Source organism: Amblyraja radiata, chromosome 6 (genome assembly GCF_010909765.2).
Source record: "Amblyraja radiata isolate CabotCenter1 chromosome 6, sAmbRad1.1.pri, whole genome shotgun sequence".
NCBI lineage: Eukaryota > Metazoa > Chordata > Chondrichthyes > Rajiformes > Rajidae > Amblyraja > Amblyraja radiata.
The window spans coordinates 29,441,587-29,464,631 of NC_045961.1; the positions used below are offsets into that span (position 1 = coordinate 29,441,587).

The following is a 23,045-nucleotide window of genomic DNA, read 5'->3' on the forward strand; positions in this document are numbered from 1 at the left end:
CCTACGCTCTGCCCTCTAAGGTTAGCTGGAACTATTGATTAGTATGGATGTCAGGGGTTTTGGGGAGAAGGCAGGAGAATGGGTTGAGTGGGAGATAGATCAGCCATGATTGAATGGCGGAGTAGACTTGACAGGCTGAATGGCCAAATTCTGCTCCTATCACTTGTGAACTCTCGGTTGCTAGCCACTTCAAGCTCATTCCATTCCAACCTCCACCACTGCCACAACACCTAGTATTCTGCTTGGGTAGTCCACAACCTCGCAGCACGAACATTGAATTCTCCAATTTCAGATAAACACCCTCCCAGTTTCACTTGCTCAGCTCCCCCACCGCGTTGCACATTTTTCTTAACCGGTCCGCCAACCATGTGACCCACTACCTCTTTCCCTTCCTCCAAACGTTCATCACCCACCCTTCCTTACGCCGGATCATCCATTTTTCTTGACCCCATCCATGTCAGCTGGATTGGTAATTGTCCATTTCAGATTATGAATCCCTCAGACCTGTCTCCAAATACATCTTGGGCTCATGAAAAGATACCAATTCAAAAGCAGAAGCAGCTGTAAAGGTGCCCCAAATGATAAAGAAAAGGAAGATTATCATGTGTTACCTTTGCTCTCCAGAATAACAATAGTACAGAGAAAGTGCGTGGAGCAGAGATCAAAGGGCAGAAAGTGACACCAGCTGTGCGCTAAATGCATCCCTTTTACCAGAAGAGAGGAGAGTACAGATACAAATGCTTTAATGCTTTCTAGCGCTAATCAAGTTAAAATACCCTGGTAAATTCATTTGCTTTCTGATTTTAATGATTATTTTTCTTTTGACTTCATTAAATGGAGTAAATCTTCAGTTGCCATCTTAATAGTCAGGTAATTCTCCCTATGCCAGTTGCCAGCTCTCCAGCGCCACCTCCTGCTGTTCCTTTCTCAAACCTGTACAGGCATGGCTGCAAACGGCTCAACACAGACGCGGGATATACAAGGCAGCTGCATATACAAACGGGATGGCTTGACTGCTCGTTCACTGTGCAACTGTAGTTAAAACTGCCTCTGCTGAAAACACAAGATAAATTTCAACACACTGTCAGTTCCAGTCAAGTGGCTGAGCAACAGCTCATGTTAACAATAGAGCAGCAGTGTCAATCTATTACCAGGCACATTTTTAGGGTCAATTACTTCAAAATAAAAGAAAGAACAAAATGCCCAAAGTATTTATCAGGTCAGGCACCCTTTGTGGATACAATAATGATCTCTCATCCAAATAAGGAAATAAAAGAATGTACCTGTCAAAAGGAGACGACAAAGAATTTTTTTAATTGGAGGGTGGTGAATCGTGGGATTCATTGCCACAGAAGGCTGTGGAGGCCAAGTCAATGGATATTGTTAAGGCGGAGATTTACAGATTCTTGATTAGCAAGGATGTCAGAGGTTCTGGAGAGAAAATAAGAGAATGGACTTGAGAGGGAAAGATAGATCCGCCATGATTGAATGGCGAAGTAGACTTGATGGGCCGATTGGCCTAATTCTATTTGGGGATATGGCCTATGAACATATGAACTTAGGAAAATTAAAAAATCAAAACATGAAACAACTTGCAGCGAAGGAGGAGGTTGGAGCGAACAAGGGGATGCCTGTAACAGGGTAGAGATGAAAAGGGATTGCGTGACACAAGTGGTGGTGCCACAACTGAGAGAATGGTTCATCACAGCTGATTTAACTGGAGGAGTCGTCAAAAGAATGACGGTAAAGGACAGAGACGTAAATATGCAGAAGGAGTGCAAGTCCCTGCATGTTGTGCACAGAAAGGCAGTTGTTGCATCTCCTGCATCTACAGGGAAATGTGCTTTGAAGGACAAGTGGGATTGGTGGAGTGAAACAACAAACTAGCAATTTGTGGAGGTAATGGATCATTTGGCATGCAGAAAAGGGAGGGGCCGGGGAGATGTGTTATCTGGTGGGATCACATTCTGATCCACCCCCTGGTGAATTTGCATTATCTTCTGCCAACGGAGTAGGAACTCCACCCCAGTCCCAACAGCGTGCTTGCCTCGGTCGTGCTTCTCTCTATTTCCGGTACCTACTGCGCAGCGTCAGGATAAATCTACTCGCGCCCACCCCAGTTGGAGCAGAGAGAGTTATGCCCCTGTCCCACTTAGGAAACCTGAACAGAAACCTCTGGAGACTTTGTGCCCCACCCAAGGTTTCCGTGCGGTTCCCGGAGGCTGCAGGTGGTTGCCGGAGGTTGCAGGTAGTGGAAGCAGGTAGGGAGACTGACAAAAACCTCCGGGAACCGCACGGAAACCTTGGGTGGGGCGCAAAGTCACTAGAGGTTTCCGTTCAGGTTTCCTAAGTGGGACAGGGGCATAACACTATGTTTGGAAGACCAGAGGTGCTCAGCTGGGATGTCTTAGTTTCTGTACAGGTGAACAGAGTGGTAGCATAGATGCCGTCAGTAGAACATAGCACAAGTTGTCACCGTGGTCATATGGCAAGGTTGCAATCCGTGACACAGCTGGGTTGGTTAGTAAACTTGCTTAATTAAAATTGATGGCGTTGCAGGCGGTGAGGAAGGATGTCAATGTACACAGCCGGATACAGATCAGCTACAGAAACGGATGGACACAGAGGTAATTGTTAGGGGTAGTGCTGGCAATCTGTGCCACTCATTCCCCGCTCCCATTATTTTTAAATCTGCCAAAAATATTAACGGCAAAAGGTAGGATTTTTTCAGGTAATTAATTAACCCCAAGGAGTGTTTCCTTCCCACCATAACACAACTACCCTCCCAACCCACCATTTCTCCAGTTGCAATCAGCAGATTGACCTTGGCAGAGACCATTTCTTTGGTTCCTGCCTTCTCCTGCTGCCCTGGGGTGGGAAGCAGATCTGATCAGATTTAAAATACTCCAAGCATCGCATGAAGCTTTCTTTGGAGAACTTCCACTCACCACTCATCCTGGCCTCCCCAAATACACTTAAAATTAAAATTAATTAAAAGATGGTGTGATTAATGGGGGATTACATGTGTTGCAAGGAGAAAGTGAAACTACTGTAACAGGTCTTTGAACTGAATCAGTAAGATCGATTTTTCTAGGATTGAGATTGGTGCACAAGAAGCCTGAAGTGCTTGGCAAAATTGAGAAGAGAGGTGGTCCTGCAATTCTCACACCTCGGCCTCACTGTAACATTCCACACCTGTCTCACATCGGGAATGGCATCAAGGTTAACTGGTCTGTGGGCAGAGGAAGAGCCAGGCCCACTGTTGGAGTGGGTTGTCAGGGTGGTGCGGTAGAAGGACCCTTTGGACCAGCGCTGTGGCTACCCGTTGGCTCGCCTGCCGCGGAACCTGGAACTCAGCAAGCCCGGCCCCCGCTCATCCCGAAGAACCCAGCTGAAGAAGTCGACCAAAGCTAGAACACAGGGCCGGTAAGTGCCATGGGGGTCTTGTCTTCTGCACCCTCAAGGACGGCTACAGGAGGCATCCCCCGGAGCACAAAAGCTGAAGGTGGCCGGACAAGGAGAGTGATGACAGATCACTGGACGATCCCGATGGAGGCCTTTATGGCCAGCTGCAGCTGGGACTTTGAAAATGGTGCCAAATCCTGGCAACGCTTGCATCTGGTCTCAGTGGACTGTTTCTATACATTCTGTATTTAATCTGGTATTGTACATATGTAGAGCAATAATTTTACAGAAACGTGTACATAAAAATAATTTCACTGTACCATTGAACGTTATGCTTGGTGTTGGCAGGGGTTACGTAAAAGATCAAAACAGTAATATTTCAGGCTTGTAAAGTGATTTAGATTGGGAAGAGAATGAAGCGGTTAGAAGATTACTACTGATAGAGAGCTTATTTTGGAGGAAAAAAATGACATCTCAAGTGTTGCTCATTTACAGAATTTTACCCTGGAATTTCATTTAGGATGAATATATTGTCTCTATTTCAACATTTTATTCCAAATTCTGATTGGAATGATTGGATTTAGTCCAAATAAACTTTTATCATAGAAAACATTATCATATTACATAAGTGTACATTCATTTGTGTCCAATTTTAAAAATAAATTCTTGAATACAATCAATAAACAGCAGTAACAAGTGCAACAAATCAAATTCTATTCATGGGAAATGAGGACTGGGTAACTTGTCCATAGCACTTCCTTCTGCGCTGGTAAATAATAATACTGAGAAATGCCAAAACTATTACCAATAGTAGGGCCCCAATAATGAGAAGCAAGGCCAGCATTAGTTTGATTTCTTTTTTATCAAGCTTGTTTCCAAAGAAGTCTATCGTTAATGCAGAGCCACCTGTAAAAGTAAAAAAGGAAATTTGTTGTTCGAGTCTGTTTTTTATACATATTAACCACAAAACAGTAAGGGAGATAATTCAATGAGTTATGTCCTAATGTACGAAAAATATTTAAAGATAAAGTTTTCCATTCTTTATCAGCCAGCAGAAATCTTTGCTAAATCCTACCCAAAATTATTAGAGTGATACAGTGTGGAAACAGGCCCTTTGGCCCAACTTGTCCACACGAGCCAACATGTCCCAGCTACTCTAGTCCCTCCTGCCCGCATTTGGTCCATATCCCTCCAAACCTGTTCTATCCATGTACCTGCCTAACTGTTTCTTAAAAGTTGGGATAGTCCCAGCCTCAACTACTTCCCTTGGCAGCTTGTTCCATTCATCCACCACCCTTTGTGTGAAAATGTTACCCCTCAGATTCCTATTAAAATCTTTTCCCCTTCACCTTAAACCAATGTCCTCTGGCCCTCTATTTACCTCTGGTCCTCTATTGTGCATCCAACTAATCTACAATACTCCATCTTCTTGATTCTTCCTCAACATTTGGTATATTATATCAAATGTATATTATATTTTATGACGCAACTAACTTCACATTTTTAGTGAGATAACTTTAACTTGTTCAACTTTACTTAAATCCAAAGCCATAGAATCATACAGAGATAAGGCATGGAAACAGACACATCAGTCCACATGATTGTTGCAAACCATAAAACACCCATTTACACTAATCCTATATTAATCCCTTTTCTATTCTGTCAACACTCTCATCAAGTCACCCCAGAATCTACCACTCATTTACACACCAAAGATGATTTTTTCACTGAGAGTTGTGAGTGTGGAATTCTCTGCCTCAGAGGGTGGTGGAGGCCGGTTCTCTGGATACTTTCAAGAGAGAGCTAGATAGGGCTCTTAAAGATAGCAGAGTCAGGGGATATGGGGAGAAGGCAGGAACGGGGTACTAATTGTGGATGATCAGCCATGATCACATTGAATGGCGGTGCTGGCTCGAAGGGCCTACTCCTGCACTTATTGTCTATTTACAATGGCCAATTAACCTACAAACCCACACATCTTGGAGTGTTGGAGGAAACAGGAGCATCCAGTGGAAACCCAAATGGTCACAGGGAGAATATGCAAGTTCCACATGGACAGAATCCAAGGTCAGAATGTAACCCAGATCTCTGGTGCTGAGAGACAGTGGCTCAGCTAGGTGCTCTGCTGCTCTTGATTAGTATAGAGGCCTAAATACAACTTGAGAGCACAAATAGAACTTAAGAGTACATTTACTTCCTATTTTCCTTGAGGACACAACTTCAAATATTGTGTTCCAGTTCAGGACCCTTCTACGTTTCATGACCTAGGTATTTTTTTGTGGGTATCAGATAATTCCACTCTAATCATCATCAGAGAAAGGTTAACCTCATACCCAGCTGATTCAGAAACATTTTTGACCAAATGAGGAACAACCCTGGCTAGGATGCTTTTTTCCTCGCAGTGTTCCAGTCAGGAGCACCAGATTCCAGTCACTAGATTGTCAGAGGGGTGAGAGATTGCAACCTTCACGTGGTCCACTCTGTTTCGACTAATCTAATCAACCGGATGTGCACAAACAAATAGATCAAATAGAACAAGTTGACCTACAACTTTAGGCTGTGCACGCCATATGCAAGAAGAAGAAGATGATTGTCAGAAAAATGGTGGATTTCAACTTTCTCTAAGCCTTATATGCATTCCGCTAATGATAAAAGTGAATAAACTCAAAAGCTTATAAAATGATCAGAATAATAACTAGCAGTGCCATTTTACAGGTTGCAGATAAATGGGTATGTAACTGTGTTTACAGGCAACTTCCAACACAAATCTCACAGGAGATTCTGCAATTACATCCCACAGCAAAAAAACTTATATTTTTACAATTCCTGCTTCACAGTTTATAACTTTCGAGTTTCATGCTTCGGATAAGCTGCAAGTGAGGTCAAGGCATCCCATCCACCTAAAAGCAAAGCAGTCATCTGCAGAAATATTGTTACGCAATTCTGCCCCAGTAATTGGGAGTCTGATTCTGATCTCCACTCATCAGTCCACTTGCAACAAGGCATGGGACTACCTACTAGTCCAGGTGTGGATTACTAACATAGAACATACATAGACTGTACAATTATAACTACCCCCTCCTAGATCTTCACCAATTTCACCATGGCCATCTAGGGGTCTCATCTAGCTGAGTAGCCAGAATGCTTTCAGAAGGACATACACTTTTCAAGGTTTATAAAAATGTAAAAATTACTTCTCTCCATTCATTTACAATCACACACCATTGGTTGTGGAACCCAGATACTGATCTTTCACAGTAGTCCTTGCACCATCTATTAAGAATGAAAATATCAATTAATAAATGCTGTTATGTTACTGTTAAAAATCTGAAAGTAATTAGGTAACACATTTAAAAAATAAACCACATGAAAAACATTAGAATTATTGGCCATTAAACTTTCCCCCTCTCACCCTATAGCTATGCCCCCTAGTGCTGGACATTTCCACCCCGGGAAACTGGTTCCGACTGTCTACCCTTATAATTTTATAATATATAGATATAATTTATCTGCCTCTCATAATTTTATATATTACTAGCATGTCTCCCCTCAAACTTTCTAATCCAGGCAGCATTCTGGTAAATTTCCTCTGCACCCTCTCCAAACCCTCAACATCTTTACTGTAATGGAGCAACGAGAACTGCATGCAATGCCCCAAATGCAGCCTAACCAAAGGCTTATAGAGTTGCATCATGACATCCTTACAGCTATATTTGATGCCCCTCACAATGAAGGTAAGCCTGCATTATGCCTTCATTACCACCCTGCATACATGTGCTGGCACCTTAAGTGAGCTATGAACTTGGACTCGAAGATCCCTGTGCACATCAATGCTGTTAAGGGTCTTGCCATTAACTGCACATTCTCTCCTTACATTCAACCTCTCAATGTGCAACAGCTCACACTTGTTCGGGTTAAACTCCATCTGCCATTTCACTGCCCATTCCTGCAACTGATTTATGTCCCGTTGTATCTTCTGACAGCATTCCTCACTGTCTGCAGCTCCTCCAATTTTGGTGTTGTCAGCAAACTTAGTCATCAACCCATCTACATTTACATCTAGGTCATTTATATATATCACAAACAGCAGAGCTCCCGACACACAAGCATAAAATGTGCTGTTTACAATTTAATGGAACAAGTGTTTTCATGTCTTGACTTTTACCTGTCCGGTTCAAGATAGTATAAACAGTTTCCATGCCAGCATGAATGTGATCAGTTACGTGGCAATGTACCAGCCATGTTCCCGGGTTTGAGGCAACCATTTCAATTGTCTGGAACGTTCCAGGGAAGAGATCATACACATCTGCTCTGTGATCATTACCCATCTGAAAGGAAACACAAAAGAACTAAAGTCCAAGGAATTACCCAATTTTCATTGTCACAGAGTGATGCAACGTGGAAACAGGCCCTTCGGACCAACTGTCCCAGCTACACTAGTCCCATCTGCTTGCGTTTGGTCCATATCCCTCCAAGCCTATCAATGTACCTGTTCAACTGTTTCTTAAACATTGGGATAGTCCCTGCCTCAACTACATCTCTGGCAGCTTGTTCCATACACCCACCACCTGTTGTGAGAAAAAATTCCCCTGATGGATGAAGTTTTATAGCACAAACCTGTTGTTAACGTACACACTTTGAACTCTTATCGTTCAGAAATTACTATCTGCTACTTGTCTTAAACGGTTGCTCTGCAATGGCCGCTTCACATGAGAAACTCATCCTCATTATCATCTGTGATCAGCGCAAGACTGTGTTTCAATTCACGATGTAACGCTCTGTCCGTCACATGCATTTCCACAAGTCATCACAACTTTGGCAATTCACATTAATCTTCAATTCATAACCTTCTCCCCCTTCATTCAATCTTTAACAACTGTAATTAATTCATTTCCTTACTGCCAGGGCATCAGCAAATCACTAGATGACCTTCAACAGTCACTCTTTCCTGAACCTTATATTTTACTAATTATCTATATAATTAAAAGTCTCATCTTGACCATTTCCTGTCTGCGCTGTGTATTGATTTTTTAAAAAACACTACCCGATATCACTATGATTTTTGGTCACAGTCCTCCTCTGCTGAGCCAGCCCCGAGGATTTGTCCCATCGATGAAAAATAAAAAAGTTATGAGTGTTTAAAAAACCTTGAGATCAGCTGATCGGTCCTCTCGCCTGTCAATCACTGCGATGAAGGTAACGCCCCTTCCGGGGGGGGGGGGGGGGGGGGCAGGACTATAAAACACCAGATGCCTGGACGTGAGAGTCACTCTGAAAAATTGCAAAGCAGAGGCAACTACTGTCATTCTAAGCTGTGAATCAACTGAACTGTGAGTCTGCAATGTACTTGCAATAAATGATTTGTTAGCCCTTAATGACAATGCCATGAGTTGTTTGGCCTGCTGCCCTGCCTGTGCTTGAAACTGCAATGCTTTATTAGGTCTGACTGTGTTTGGAAGGAATAAATGCTTTATTAGGTCAGACTGTGCTTGGAAGGAATAAATACTTTATTAGGTCCAACTGTGTTTGGAAGGAATAAATGCTTTATTATGTCCGACTGTGTTTGGAAGGAATAAATGCTTTATTAAGTCAGACTGTGTTTAGTTCTAAAGTCCCGCTCATTTCGTGACTTCCACTTAGTGGACAGGTCGTGCTGATTGCGTAATTTCCGATGAGTGCAGAGGTGGACAGGTCGCGCTGATTGCGGAAATGCTGCTGACTGCAGAAGCCCCCACAGTGGAAAGGTCGCGCTCAGCCGTGTGAGTAGATTCAAGAAAGTTTACTGCCATATGTATGGTGTGAGTGTGTGAGAGTGTGAGAGCGAGTGTGAGTGAGTGTAAGCGAGTGTGAGCGAGTGTGAGCACAAGCCAGTGCACTCGCACGCGTCTTTTTGCGCGTCTGTGGACCCAAAGGGTCCCACTTAGCCTAGTAGCTTTTACTTTTAAACAAATATATACCGCTCCAAGCCTTCTGGTTTTAATTTTCCAAGGTAGAAATTAGCATGAGTATTTCCAGAATTATATATTTAAAATAGGCACAAAACAAAAGATAGAAACAGGATCAGGTGGTTAGCACCTAATAGATGCATACTTTGATCCCATGAGACGTATTTTTGACATTGCAAGTAGCTAGTTAAAACAAATATTTGACTCCATAAATATGCTAAGCGGGGGCCTATTATAAATGTGGATGTCTGTGCAATTTTTGATTTCCATGCTGGATTCTATGGAGCATTCAGTGTCACAGTACAGTCTTGATAATTGCCTGAAATAGTTGACATATTCTCCAATACCAAACAAGTGTGTCTATATAAATAGTTTGACTGCAATTTTCTGCTCTGGCACCCAAATTATATCCTTACAAATAATTTTGACTTTCCAGTTAATATTTACATTCATACAGTTAAAAATGACAATATCCTACATCATTGCAACAAGAACTGTTTGATGCAGAGACAATTGCATTGAAACAAAAATCCAATTAATGCATCAATTAGAAGTTGCTTACCTTATAGAGAAAGCTCTGGGCATGAAAATGAACTGTGTGTATGTCCACTTCATTTCCCATTCCCAACAAATACCAGTCAACTTTGTCTCCTTTAACCATGGTCAGCCCATGAAGATTTCCATATACCTTCCCATTAATTGCTGAAATAAACATTTGTAAAATCTATCATGCACATTTGTAAAGTATTGCACAGTTCAACCAATATGAGTTGTTCCATATTAGAACATCCGAGATGTCCTCATTCTTTAGGGAATGGGGGCTCCCCTCTCCTATCACTCATGTCTCCTTGGTACCCCACAGCTCGCCCTTGCTCCCCCTCCCACAGAGTCCCCCTAGACCTTACCTTCCACCCCATCAGCCATCGCATACATAATCCAACATTTCCGCCACCTCCTACAGGATTCCACCACTAGCCACATTTCCCCATCTCCACTCCTTTCCGCTTCCACAAAGACCATTCCCTCCGCAACTCCCTGGTTAACTCATCCCTTCCCACCCAAACCACCCCCTCTCCAGGTACCTCCAGGCAGAAGATGCAACACCTGTCCCTATACCTCCTCCCTCGACTCTGTCCAGGGACCCCGACAGTCCTTTTGGGTTAGGCAGAGGTTCTCTTGCACCTCCTCCAACCTCATCTACTGTATCAGTTGTTCAAGATGTGGACTCTTATACATCAGCAAGACCAACCGCAGACTGTGCGATCGTTACGCGGAACACCTTCGCTCAGTCCGCGTGAACCAACCTGATCTCCTGGTTGCTGGACACTAATTCTCCTTCCCATTTTTATACAGACCTTTCTGACCTCGGTCTCCTCCATTGTCAGTGAGGCTAAATGCAAATTGGAGGAATAGCATCTCATATTTCGCTTGGGCAGCTTACAGCCCAGTGGTATGAATATTGATTTCTCTTATTTCAGGTAGCCCCGGCATTCCCCATGTCCTTCCCCCACCCAAGTCGCACTAGCTTCTCATTTTCACCCTACAAACTGCTTACAAAGGCCGGTTTCCTTTATCATTGTTACTTTTTTGCAAATCTTTCATTCATTGTTCTTTATCTCACCACATCACCGTCTATAACTCTCGTTTCCCTTATCCCTAACCAGTCTGAAGAAGGGTCTCGATGTGAAACGTCACGGATTCCTTCTCTCCAGAGATGCTGCCTGTCCTGTTGAGTTACTCCAGCTTTTTGTGTTTATCTTCGGTGTAAACCAGCATCTGAAGTTCCTTTTTACTCATATAATTTGCAATTGGCAAGTCATGTGCCAGCATAATTATTATGCAGACTTACCATGGATTTTATTGCTTTCTTCAAATTCATCTGTTTTCTTAAACTCTGTTGGATCCACATGAAGGTAATTTCTGATGTTGTTATTCAGGTACCAGGATTCATTTTCATCATATACCAGGAACAATAAGGCAAATTCCCGATCAACATCTTTCCTTCTGCCGTTCTCATCAAGTATTCCTTTACGGCAAGTAATCAGAGGACCAACCAACCCACTGTACAGGTCCTGAAACAAAAATACTAAATAGTTAGTACTTTTTTTTCACTACACGCTGATTTACAATAAGTTATGCAGTAAAATACTAATGAGATAATTTTGGAAGATAAAATTAGTTGAAAATTGGGCTGACTACACTTACACTCCATCAATGCAACACAAGTTGTGTATTTACTCTGGATTCAGCATAGATTGGGTTTAAAATCCACTTTGATTAATCAGATCTCAAGTGGATAGCCTCTTTCTGCCTCATCTCTGCAGTGACTGTACACCAGTGTGTTCCCAAATTATGTTTCTATACATTTGTTTTTGAGTAATGTGCTGAATATCTTGTCAGCTGTTCATCATCATTTAACTTTAAATGCTGGTGAGCATAGCTCTGGGAATTTGCTAAAGTAAAGCTCTGCTTTGTGTAACCAGAAAGCACTGGGATTATAACTCAGCACTCAGAACCAGTTATAATAGCTCCGTTACATTGCTGTTTAATAAAGGGAGTGTCAGAACTCCTGCAGTGTTACTGCAGTGTTAGTGTCAAAGCTGTTGTGTTGTTAGCTGTGGAAATGCACAGACAGAAAGCAGTGGGAAAAAAATAGCACTTTCAAAACGGCATAACCCTTTTATCCAAAGGAAAAGCAGAAAAAAGGTATTTGGGATATGAGGTGGTGACATTTATGTTCTCCAATCTCTTTGGATTTGTTGAACAGTTCAGGATTAATGACTTAATATCACCTCAAAAGTAAATCAGAAATAAATGTTTATTCCGAAAACTATCAAGCATTCATATCCAAGATCTCAGGGTACAGTGCAGGTGTATTATTTATTACATTCAATAAGAAAAATAAACAAGAAACATTCAAAAATACACAATTTAACCTCTGGGGAAAGTTACAGTGCCTGGGAATGCAAATTGAAAAGATTGTTACTACCACAAAACCTCAGTACTCAAACATGCTCTTAAACTTCAGAGAATCCAGTTCCATAATGCTTTACCGTTTTAATTGAATGTTACCTTCACAAATTTTACTGCAGAATAATAAATCCACGTGTTGCAATTTGAGTCCCCTTTATTAGGACCTGATCTTTCTGGAACATTCCATCTGTAGGTCTTGATCTGACCTAAAATAATATCAAATATTTCATTAAAAGATTAAGTACATCACGGTAAAAAAGGAAGTAAGACAATAGAGATTAAATATACTATGTTGTTTAGAGGTTATTAAGCACAGTTTATGACTATGCTATGGCAATAAAGAACAAGCCTGTTATACAAAGTGCAAATAACGTAACCCCTCAATTTTAATGGCCCCCTTTATAATGATTATAGACAATAGACAATAGGTGCAGGAGTAGGCCATTCAGCCCTTCGAGCCAGCACCTCCATTTATGTGATGATGGCTGATCATCCACAATCAGTACCCCGTTCCGGCCTTCTCTCCATATCCCCTGACTCCACTATCTTTAAGAGGCCTATCTAGCTCTCGCTTGAAAGTATCCAGAGAACCGGCTTCCACCGCCCTCTGATGCAGAGACTTCCACAGACTCACAACTCTGTGTGAAAGAGTGTCTCCTCATCTCCGTTCTAAATGGCTTACCCCTTATTCTTAAACTGATGGACCTGCTGGCACTGCACTTGGCTGGTACCGCCTCCCTGGTCGCTCAAAGCCCCGGCTTCCGCCGCCACTTCAGGCTCGCAAGATGCACCAGCGAGTCCTTCCTCACCCACTGTATGGTCCGGATTACACAGCTGTTGTTGCGGCTCGTGTTGTAGACTCAAGGGAAAGCACTTTATTCAGGCCGCCGCCACCGATCGGATGCACTTGGTCACTGTGGGGCTCCCTCCCCTCTCACCAGCTGCCACTTCTTCCAGTTGGCCATCACTTTGTCGGCTCCAGGCTCCACCGCTGCCTCCATGTCTACAAAGCCCTCAATGGGCTTGCCCCCACCTGCATAAAAAGTCTTCTCACCCACCACTCCACCTCCAGGCCCCTCACATCGGCCGACTTGGGGTTCCTGAATATCCCATGGTCTAGGCATACGCTCAGGGGCGACCGTGCCTTTGCGGTTGCAGCTTCTAGGCTGTGGAACAGCATCTCCTTTCCCATCAGAACTGCCCCCTCCATCGACTCTTTTAAGTCAAGACTAAAGACTTATCTATACTCCCAAGCCTTTCCTGACGTCCTCTGAGTGAGGGCTACATGTATATATGTATGTAGTCTGTTTAACAAATGTAAAGCACTTTGGCCAACGAGGGTTGTTTTTTAAATGTGCTATATAAATAAATGTGACGACTTCTCCTCCTCCTGTCGCTCTGTCCATTCAGCCTCTCATTCCCCCCATTCTACCGGCACCTTCTTCTCCCCCAGAGTCGGCGACATGTTCCACCTTGGAAGATGTGGGCGATGCGCGGGAGAAGGAGATGGAAGTGGCAGTGGAGTGGCGAAGCAACAGCAGACAGGAGGAAGCGGTAGCTGGTGAGAGGGGAGGAAGCCCCACTGTGACTGAGCGTGCCTTGTCATTGGCAGCGACCTGAAGAAAGAGCTGGCGGTCACGGGCTACAACTCGAGCCGCAACAGCCACATCAACCGGACCATGCATAGCTGGTGAAGAAGGGCTCACTGGTGCAGACCAGTGGCGTCAGAGCCTAGTATTAAGGTGAAACAACACAAAGTGCTGTAGTAACTCAGCAGACTGAATTGTTCTGAAGTAGGTTCCCGACATCACCTATCCATGTTCTCCACAATGCTGCCTGACCCACTGAGTTACTCCAGCACTTTGTGTCCTTTTATGTATCAACTATCATCTGCAGTTGTTTGTTACAACTACATACAGTGATATTACCTTACTCAGTTATCGTGGACAATCGGTAATAACGGACACCATTCCCCTAATGGTCTGTTATGACAAGGGTTTACTGTGCTATGATTTACAAGTAAAATTCATGTTAACATGAACAAAAAAACTGAAAACTTCACCAAAATGTAATAGACCTGTAGCACAAAGCAGCAAGTAACATCAATTAAACAATAATACAAAAGACAATTCAATCCATTTAGGGGAAGTTAAGATAGATATTTATGGTACTGTTTATCGTACAAAGTTACCTTTGCCTTGATGATCTTTTCCTATTTCTAAAAGATCTCATTTTGCTAATGGATAAAATTTAAACAGCAATTATATTTTGAAAGCATCACTTCCCTAAATCACCTCATAAATCTCTAATACATACTAGACTAAGTGGGACCCGTTGGGTCCCAGCATCACACAGGAGGGCTGGTCATCCAACGCAATATTCCACCTCTCCACCAATTCTAATATTGGTGGCCAGTTTGGGGGGGGGGGGGCTTTCTGGAGCGCTAGTATGGGTGTTGTGGGCTGAAGGGACTGGTTTCCAGAGGGCTAGTATGCAAATTGTGCGCCAAATGGATTCTTGGGCTGGCGTCTCAGTCAATCAAGCCTGTTGTGCTGGCAACTCACTCACTCACGGCTGGTGGGCTGGTAGTTGACTCACGGCTAATCCTTGAAATTCTATTTCAAGCAGGGTATAAGGCCACCAAATTCAAGTGCAGTTTCATACCATTTGAAGTAGGGTGCAAAGCCACTAAAGAAAGCGAGTCGTGACCTCTCCATCCTCCATGTTGCAGAGACTGAGCCACACCCACATTTCCGGGTTTTATAACCCCTCCCCCCCCCCCACCGGAAAAGGTGTGGCTTTCATGGAGTGATTGACAGGCGAGAGATTCTCAACATTTAAAAAAAAACTAATAACACTTTTATTTTTCATTGATGGGAAGAATTCTCTGCACCTGCGCAGCGGAGGGGGGGGGGGATTGTGTAAGATGGCCAAAAATCACAGCCGTAAGTGGTAGCGTTTTATCTAAAATCAATATACAGTGCAAACAGGAAGTAAGTGCATTTACAGTAGTGCCTTTTAACTTCAAGCCAAAGCACCCAAGCCACCATTTGCAGTAAGTAGTGCATTTCAACTTCATGCCACCATTTGCAGTAAGTGGTGCCTTTCAACTTCAAGCCAATGCACCCAAGCCACCATTTGCAGTAAGTAATGCCTTTTAACTTCAAGCCATTGCATCCAAGCCACCATTTGCAGTAAGTAGTGCCTTTCAACTTCAAACCACACCCAAGCCACACCCAAGCCACCATTAGCAGAGGTGCCTTTCAACTTCAAAGCTCCCAAGCCACCATTTGCAGTAAATAGTGCCTTTCAACTTCAAGCCAAAGCAACCGTCACCATTTGCAGTAATAGTGCCTTTCAACTTCATGCTACCATTAGCAGTAAATAGTGCCTTTCAACTTCAAGCCAAAGCACCCAAGCCACCTTTTGCAGTAAGTAGTGCCTTTTCTACTTCAAGCCAAAGCTCCCATGCCACCATTTGCAGTAAGTAGTGCCTTTCAACTTCAAGCCAAAGATCCCAAGCCTCCATTTGCAGTAAGTAGTGCCTTTCAACTTCGTCAAAGCTCCCAAGCCACCATTTGCAGTAAGTAGTGCCTTTCAACTTCATGCCACCATTTGCAGTAAGTGGTGTCTTTCAACTTCAAGCCACACCCAAGCCATCATTTGCAGTAAGTGGTGTCTTTCAACTTCAAGCCACACCCAAGCCATAATTAGCAGTAAGTAGTGCCTTTCAACTTTAAAGCTCCCAAGCCATCATTTGCAGTAAGTGGTGTCTTTCAACTTCAAGCCAAAGCAACCAAGCCACCATTTGCAGTAAGTAGTGCTTTCAACTTCAAGCCAAAGCACCCAAGCCACCATTTGCAGTAAGTAGTGCCTTTCAACTTCATGCCACCATTTGCAGTAAGTAATGCCTTTCAACTTCAAGCCAACGCACCCACGCCCCCCATTTGCAGTAAGTAGTGTCTTTCAACTTCAAGCCCACCCAAGCCATCATTTGCAGGAAGTAGTGCCTTCCAACTTCAAGTCAAAGCTCCCAAGCCACCATTTGCAGTAAGTAGTGCCTTTCAACTTCATGCCACCATTTGCAGTAAGTGGTGTCTTTCAACTTCAAGCCACACCCAAGCCACCATTTGCATGAAGTAGTGCCTTTCAACTTCAAGCCAAAGCAACCAAGCCACCATTTGCAGTAAGTAGTGCCTTTCAACTTCAAGTCAAAGCAACCAAGCCACCATTTGCAGTAATAATGCCTTTCAATTTCAAGCCAAAGCTCCCAAGCCACCATTTGCAGTAAGTAGTGCCTTTCAACTTCATGCCACCATTTGCAGTAAGTAGTGCCTTTCAATTTCAAGACACACCCAAGCCAAGCCAACCAGGGGAGGGGGAGGGAGAGGGGGAGGGGGAGGGCTTTCTGGAGCGCTAATATGAACCATTTTAGAACCAATAAACATTTTTTTGCAAGCTTTAAAACCAATAGACATTTTTTTGCAAGCTTTAGAACCAATAGACATTTTTTTTGCAAGCTTTAGAACCAATAGACATTTTTTTGCAAGCTTTAGAACCAATAGACATTTTTTGCAAGCTTTAGAACCAATAGACATTTTTTGCAAGCTTTAGAACCAATAGACATTTGTTTGCAAGCTTTAGAACCAAGAGACATTTTTTGCAAGCTTTAGAACCAATAGACATTTTTTTGCAAGCTTTAGAACCAATAGACATTTTTTGCAAGCTTTAGAACCAAGAGACATGTTTTGCAAGCTTTAGAACCAATAGACATTTTTTTGCAAGCTTTAGAACCAATAGACATTTTTTTGCAAGCTTTAGAACCAAGAGACACATTCTGCAAGCATTTTAGAACCACTAAGGGCAGTTACATTTGAGTAGACATGTGTTCAATTTTATTCACAGCTCAGAGAAACATGACCCTCTGCCTTCCTCCATCTTGAAGAGACTGTGTGGCACACCACTTCCTGGTTTTATAGTCCCTCCCCCCTGCCGCCAGCGGGGGCAGCAGAGATAATGGGGAATTTTGTAAGAACATTAATATCTCTGTCATTTTTAATCGACGGGAAAAATCCTCGGCACACATGCGGCGGAGGGGGGCTCTGAACAAGGTGGCCAAAAATGACGGCCGTAGGTGGCGGCGTTCTCTCAGAAATCGCAGCACAGATGGCCAAAACCGGTCAAGAACAGACTTTTAGTAATATAATAAGATTGTTATAACTTTGCCAATCAACTTTTAAAATGGTTTATAATCTTAAATGACACTCAGCATTGAATACATAGTGCTTAAATAAATTTTTTTCAGTCGTTATACCCTTCCATAGGTACCCGCAAGAGAATCATGAAGCAAAAAGCTATGTACTCTTGAGTAAGTGTGCTCAGGATACAATACAATACCACTTTATTTATCCCAGATGGAAATTGGTCTGCCACCAGTCAAAATAAACTTTACAGTATATAATCTTAGTTGACAGAAATACAGAATACAAAAGGAATGGTCCCATATATTGCTTCCCTTTTGTGCAAGTGACATGGCCATTACTGATAAGGCCCATATTTACTACACATCACATTGCCTTTCAGTTGCCCGTTTGACAGCCGAGCTGCTTTCTGGGCAGTTTCTAATAGGCAAGAAACAGCCCATACATTACTGTGGGTCTGGTGTCATGTACAGGCCTAGCTAAGCAAGGACGGACTTGAAGAAAATGCTCCCCAAATTCTACCAGCATGTTAAATGTGCTACAAGAGGAGCTAACACACTGGACAAGGTCTACTCCAACATCAAGCTGGGCTACAGGGCTAGACCACTACCACACCTGGGTCAGTCGGACCATATGTCCCTGTTTTTAATTCCTGCATATGCCCCCCTCAGGAAAACCGCTCCTACCATCACAAAGACCATCACAACCTGGCCTGATGGTGCATCTCAGCAGCTGCAGGACTGCTTCGACAGGACCAACTGGGATGTGTTTGAACACCGGGACCTGGAGGTGTTCACAGACAGTGTACTGTGTTACATTAAAAACTGCATGGACACTGTCACAGTGGACAAACGCATCCGGGTCTACCCCAACCAGAAGCCCTGGATGACCCGGGAGGTCCAGCGGCTGTTAAAAGAGAGGAACACCGCTTTTAGGTCTGGCGATAGGGCTTTATACAGCACGGCCCGAGCTAACCTGAAGAGAGGCATCAGAGAGGCCAAATCAGACTACAGGAGGAAGATAGAGGACCACCTGGACAGTAACAACAGCAGGCAGGTGTGGCAGGGGATCCAGTATCTCACCAACTACAAGACCAACCTTGGAGCTGCTGAAGGTGACGCCTCGTTGGCAGAGGAGCTGAACCTCTTCTTTGCTCGCTTTGAAGTGGAGCCACCCGAGACAGCCACATCACACCACATGGTCCACAGCAGCTTAACCCTCAAGATAGAGGAGCATGAGGTGAGGCGCACGCTGCGGGCCATCAATCCGAGGAAGGCTACTGGACCCGACGGCGTCTCTGGACGCGTGCTGAAGGACTGCGCTGACCAGCTGGCTGGAGTCTGTACGAGGATTTTCAACCAGTCTCTGGCCCAGTCCACTGTTCCACCCTGTCTGAAGTCCGCAACCATAGTCCCCTTGCCCAAAAAAACCCACATTTCCAGCCTCAACGGCTACCGGCCAGTCGCACTCACACCAGTGGTGATGAAGTGTTTTGAAAAACTGGTCCGGGGTCATATCACATCACTCCTGCCCCGAAGCTTTGACCCCCACCAGTTTGCGTACAGAGCGAATAGATCCACAGAGGACGCTGTAGCCACAGCCCTCCATGCTGCACTGTCCCACCTGGAGCAGCCGGGGAGCTACGTGCGGATGCTCTTTGTGGACTACAGCTCTGCCTTTAATACCATCCTTCCCCACAAACTGGTGGACAAACTGGGGGACTTGGGACTTCCACACTCCACCTGCATGTGGATAAATAGCTTCCTGTCAGCTCGCAGCCAGAGAGTCAGAATGGGCCATCACACATCCACGGCCCTCAGCCTCAGTACCGGCTCTCCACAGGGCTGCGTGCTGAGCCCCCTGCTCTACACCATCTACACACATGACTGCACCCCCGCCCACCACAGCAACACCATTGTCAAATTTGCGGATGACACTACGGTGGTGGGACTCATCTCCGGGGGGGACGAGTACGCCTACCGGGATGAGGCGGAGCAGCTGACAGTGTGGTGTGGAGAAAATAACCTGCTCCTCAACACCTTAAAGACAAAGGAAATAATAATAGACTTCAGAAAGAATAAAACGGACATGGTACCATTAATTATCAGAGGGGACTGTGTGGAGAGGGTGGCGGATTTCCGCTTCCTGGGAATCCATATTGAGGAGGACCTGACGTGGAGCGTGAACACCTCTGCGCTGCTGAAAAAGGTCCAGCAGAGACTGCACTTCCTGAGGGTGCTCAGGAAGAATAACATCACTCAGAGACTGCTGCTGTCCTTTTATCGGTGCTCCATTGAGAGCATCCTAACATACTGTGTATGCGTATGGTACACCAGCTGCACAGCGGCTCAGAGGAAAGCGCTCCAGAGGGCCATTGACAACGCCCAGAGGATTGTCGGCTGCCCTCTCCTTACCTTGGAGGACTTACACAGTTCCCGCTGCATCAAAAAATCCCAGAGTATTATAAAGGACATTTCCCACCCCGGACACTCCCTGTTTGAACTGTTACCGTCAGGCAGACGGTACAGATCTACAAGGACAAGGACAAACAGACTTAAAAACAGTTTTTACCCCACTGCTATAAAGGCACTAAATGTAGCCGCCAAGGAACGCAGGGGCGATACATACTAAGAGACTGTGAAATCGACAGAAGGATGTAGGGCTGGGTGTTTATGCGTGCTATTTTCATGATATTTATTTTAGTTGTTTATCTTTTTTTAAATATTTTACCTTGTATGTATCGTTAGCTTTTAGAAATGTTTGAATGGTGCACTGACTGGCTGACATTTTACAATTTCGTTGTACATGGTTCATGTTACAATGACAATAAAGAAACTATTCTATTCTATTCAGTATAGTAAATATTATTCCAGAACAAACATTAGTGAACCTTATGGGTTCTTATAACAATCCAATGGTTGCTTGGCCAGGATTAGTGGTAATGAGGTTTTTATTCCATATTTAATTATTTTTATTTTAATTTCCAGCAGCAATAAGTATCCAAATTAATTTCTCCAGATCATTAGCCTATGTCACTTCTTGTTTAGTCCCAAAACAGAACAAGCAGACTACTTGGGTCAATTGATTATCAAGCTATCTGCACAATGTGATGATAAATTTGAACATTTTAGCTTCGCTAACTTGAAATCATACACAATGACAGATTACTGTAAATGCAAATTAATTCAGAATTGTTGAAATTAACATATTAATATCAATATTTACCTGACAATTCAAGCAGAATTAAGCAGAAAAAACATCAAACAAATATCCTCTAATAATGATGGATGACACAAGGAAGAATAATATCGTGTTTTCCATGCCCCAATTCCAACAATATAATTTTTACTTTAATTTGTTAGGAAGAGCAGTGCAGAGAAATATCACGCCCTGAGAGGGAACACTGATAATAACAATGAGAATGTAGCTGTTATTCTACATTTCAACTGTTCTCTGGAAAATGCACGTTACAAGTTGACAGATTCTTTGACCCATAAAATTACCAATTGGGAGTTTGGAAATCATATTTCAAAAAAAGAGAAAAAAGATAGTTGTAACTCTAGATTTGAATATAATGTGTGAACGGTTAATTCCAAATAAGCAAATTTGAAGAAAAAAAGTTAAATTATAATAAATGAATATGGAGAAGTATGCACTATCACTCACCCGGCATAGTCACTGGTACTTTGAGATATTTACCACCGTTCACTTCTTCAGCACCATGTGGGTGAATACAGTAAGGCCTGGATGCTAAGTTCTTAAATATTACCAGGATAACATCACCAACCTCTGCCCGGATGATAGGACCTAAATGCATCAGATTACACAATAAAGATTTGTTTTACATTATCACATAGCAAGAACAACTTCCATGAGAGAGCTTCACTTAACTAAAACGGCGCACCGATTGCTGAAGGAAGCTTTCTTTTAAGATCATAAGAGATAGTCGTAGAATTAGGCCATTTGGCCCATTGTCTACTCCACCATTCTATCATGGCTGATCTATCTGATGTACTCTTCTATATTCCTGCATTGGACTTTCACTTGGTGGTCACAGCAATCAAAGCTTCCTTTGGCCTTGACTTTAATGCTCCACCATAAGGGCACCTTGATCCAAATTATCCTAAACAGAGTCAGTGAAAAATACCTATCCATGGATGTGGATGCAGCAAGTATATTATTGTTTAAGATCACTGTCTCAACATTGGTTAGTATACAAGCTACTGTTTTGCTTATTTGAAGGGAGAGGTGATTGCTGCTGATTAATAAAGATAAAGTGCAAATCAGAATTAAGACGGAGGTCACAAAATCTGAGGGTGCAAAGCCACTCATTGTAGAAAATGGAGTTAAAGTAATCCCGATATCTCAGCGAGAACATTTTTATACTGTATGGGAGGCTCATTAAATTGGCGGAAAACCTGGTAGTAAAGGATAACATGCTCTACAGAAGTAGTGGTTAAAAGGTACAGATACAGAGAAAGGTATGACTTGGTGTTGAGGGCCTCATCGCTACCCTAATGGTCAGAATAGGCAACTTTCTTCCATTGATCATTACCAGGAATGAGTGGGTTAGTATATGATGAGCGTTTGACAGCACCGGGCCTCTGCTCGCTGGAGTTTAGAAGGTTGAGGGGGAACCTTATTGAAATTTACAGAATAATGAAAGGCGTAGATAGAGTGAATGTGGAAAGGATGTTTCGACTGGTGGGAGAGTCTCGGACTAGAGATCATTGCCCTGAGAATTAAAGGGCGTACTTAGAGAAAGGGTAGTTAATCTGTGGCATTCATTGCCACAGAGGGCTGTGGAGGCCAAGTCAGTGGATATTTTTAAGGCAGAGGTAGACACATTCATGATTAGAACAGGCGCCAAGGTTTATGGGGAGAAGGCAGGGAAACGGGATTGGGAGGCAGAGGTCAGCCATGATTGAATGGCAGAGTCGACTCGATGGGCCAAATGGCCTAATTCTACTATAACTTGTGAACTTGTGGGTATGGTTGATAATGCCAGTGGCTATCACCCACTTTCTGATTCACTGACACAGGCACACGATGAGCAAGTTTATTGTCAATGGGGAGGCATGATGTGCCCTTTTAGATCCCTGACTGGAACCACAACGCCACTTCAGCAGTGAAGGGGGCAAGGAAGAAAATGCAAAACCGAATGTCAGCCACATTTATGGCATCAAACCTCCTCTGGGGAAAGAGGGAAATCATCGGACAATTCTCGTTGCACTGACGTGCAATGACAATAAAAGATATATTATTATTAGGATCATTCGTTACAAAGGTTTTAGGTGTAACAGCATTCTATTTTACTTAAAAGATCCCCCAACCACAAAGTAGGGAGAATTTAACCTCCAAATATAAACAATCTTTTAAAATCCAAGATGTTAGTGTTGTATTCAGATTAATGATTATCAGAAAGAACCTGAAAAAGACTATTCAATGTTACTTTAACTCTATTTGAAAATCCTCCAATTATAAAGTAGTGAATAGTGAGATATTTTCATTTTAAAGTTGA

At 43.3% G+C, this 23,045-nt stretch overlaps 1 protein-coding gene across 2 annotated transcripts in view; it reads right to left on the bottom strand.

Moving 5' to 3' along the window:
- Positions 1-788: 788 nt before the first annotated feature.
- The window catches only part of hephl1 (hephaestin like 1), a 96,409-nt gene continuing 74,152 nt past the window's right edge, over positions 789-23,045 (bottom strand). The window contains exons 14-21 of one of the 2 annotated variants that reach the window (XM_033022412.1): positions 21,191-21,331; positions 12,423-12,529; positions 11,200-11,422; positions 9,913-10,052; positions 7,571-7,733; positions 6,628-6,678; positions 4,211-4,311; positions 789-1,053 (exon numbers count right to left, since the gene is read on the bottom strand). In XM_033022412.1, coding sequence (XP_032878303.1) covers positions 1,039-1,053; positions 4,211-4,311; positions 6,628-6,678; positions 7,571-7,733; positions 9,913-10,052; positions 11,200-11,422; positions 12,423-12,529; positions 21,191-21,331 — 941 coding nt within the window. In that variant the 3' untranslated portion in view covers positions 789-1,038. Of the gene's footprint in view, positions 1,054-3,892; positions 4,312-6,627; positions 6,679-7,570; positions 7,734-9,912; positions 10,053-11,199; positions 11,423-12,422; positions 12,530-21,190; positions 21,332-23,045 lie in introns of those variants that run through there. The other variant, XM_033022411.1, reaches the window with a different exon arrangement.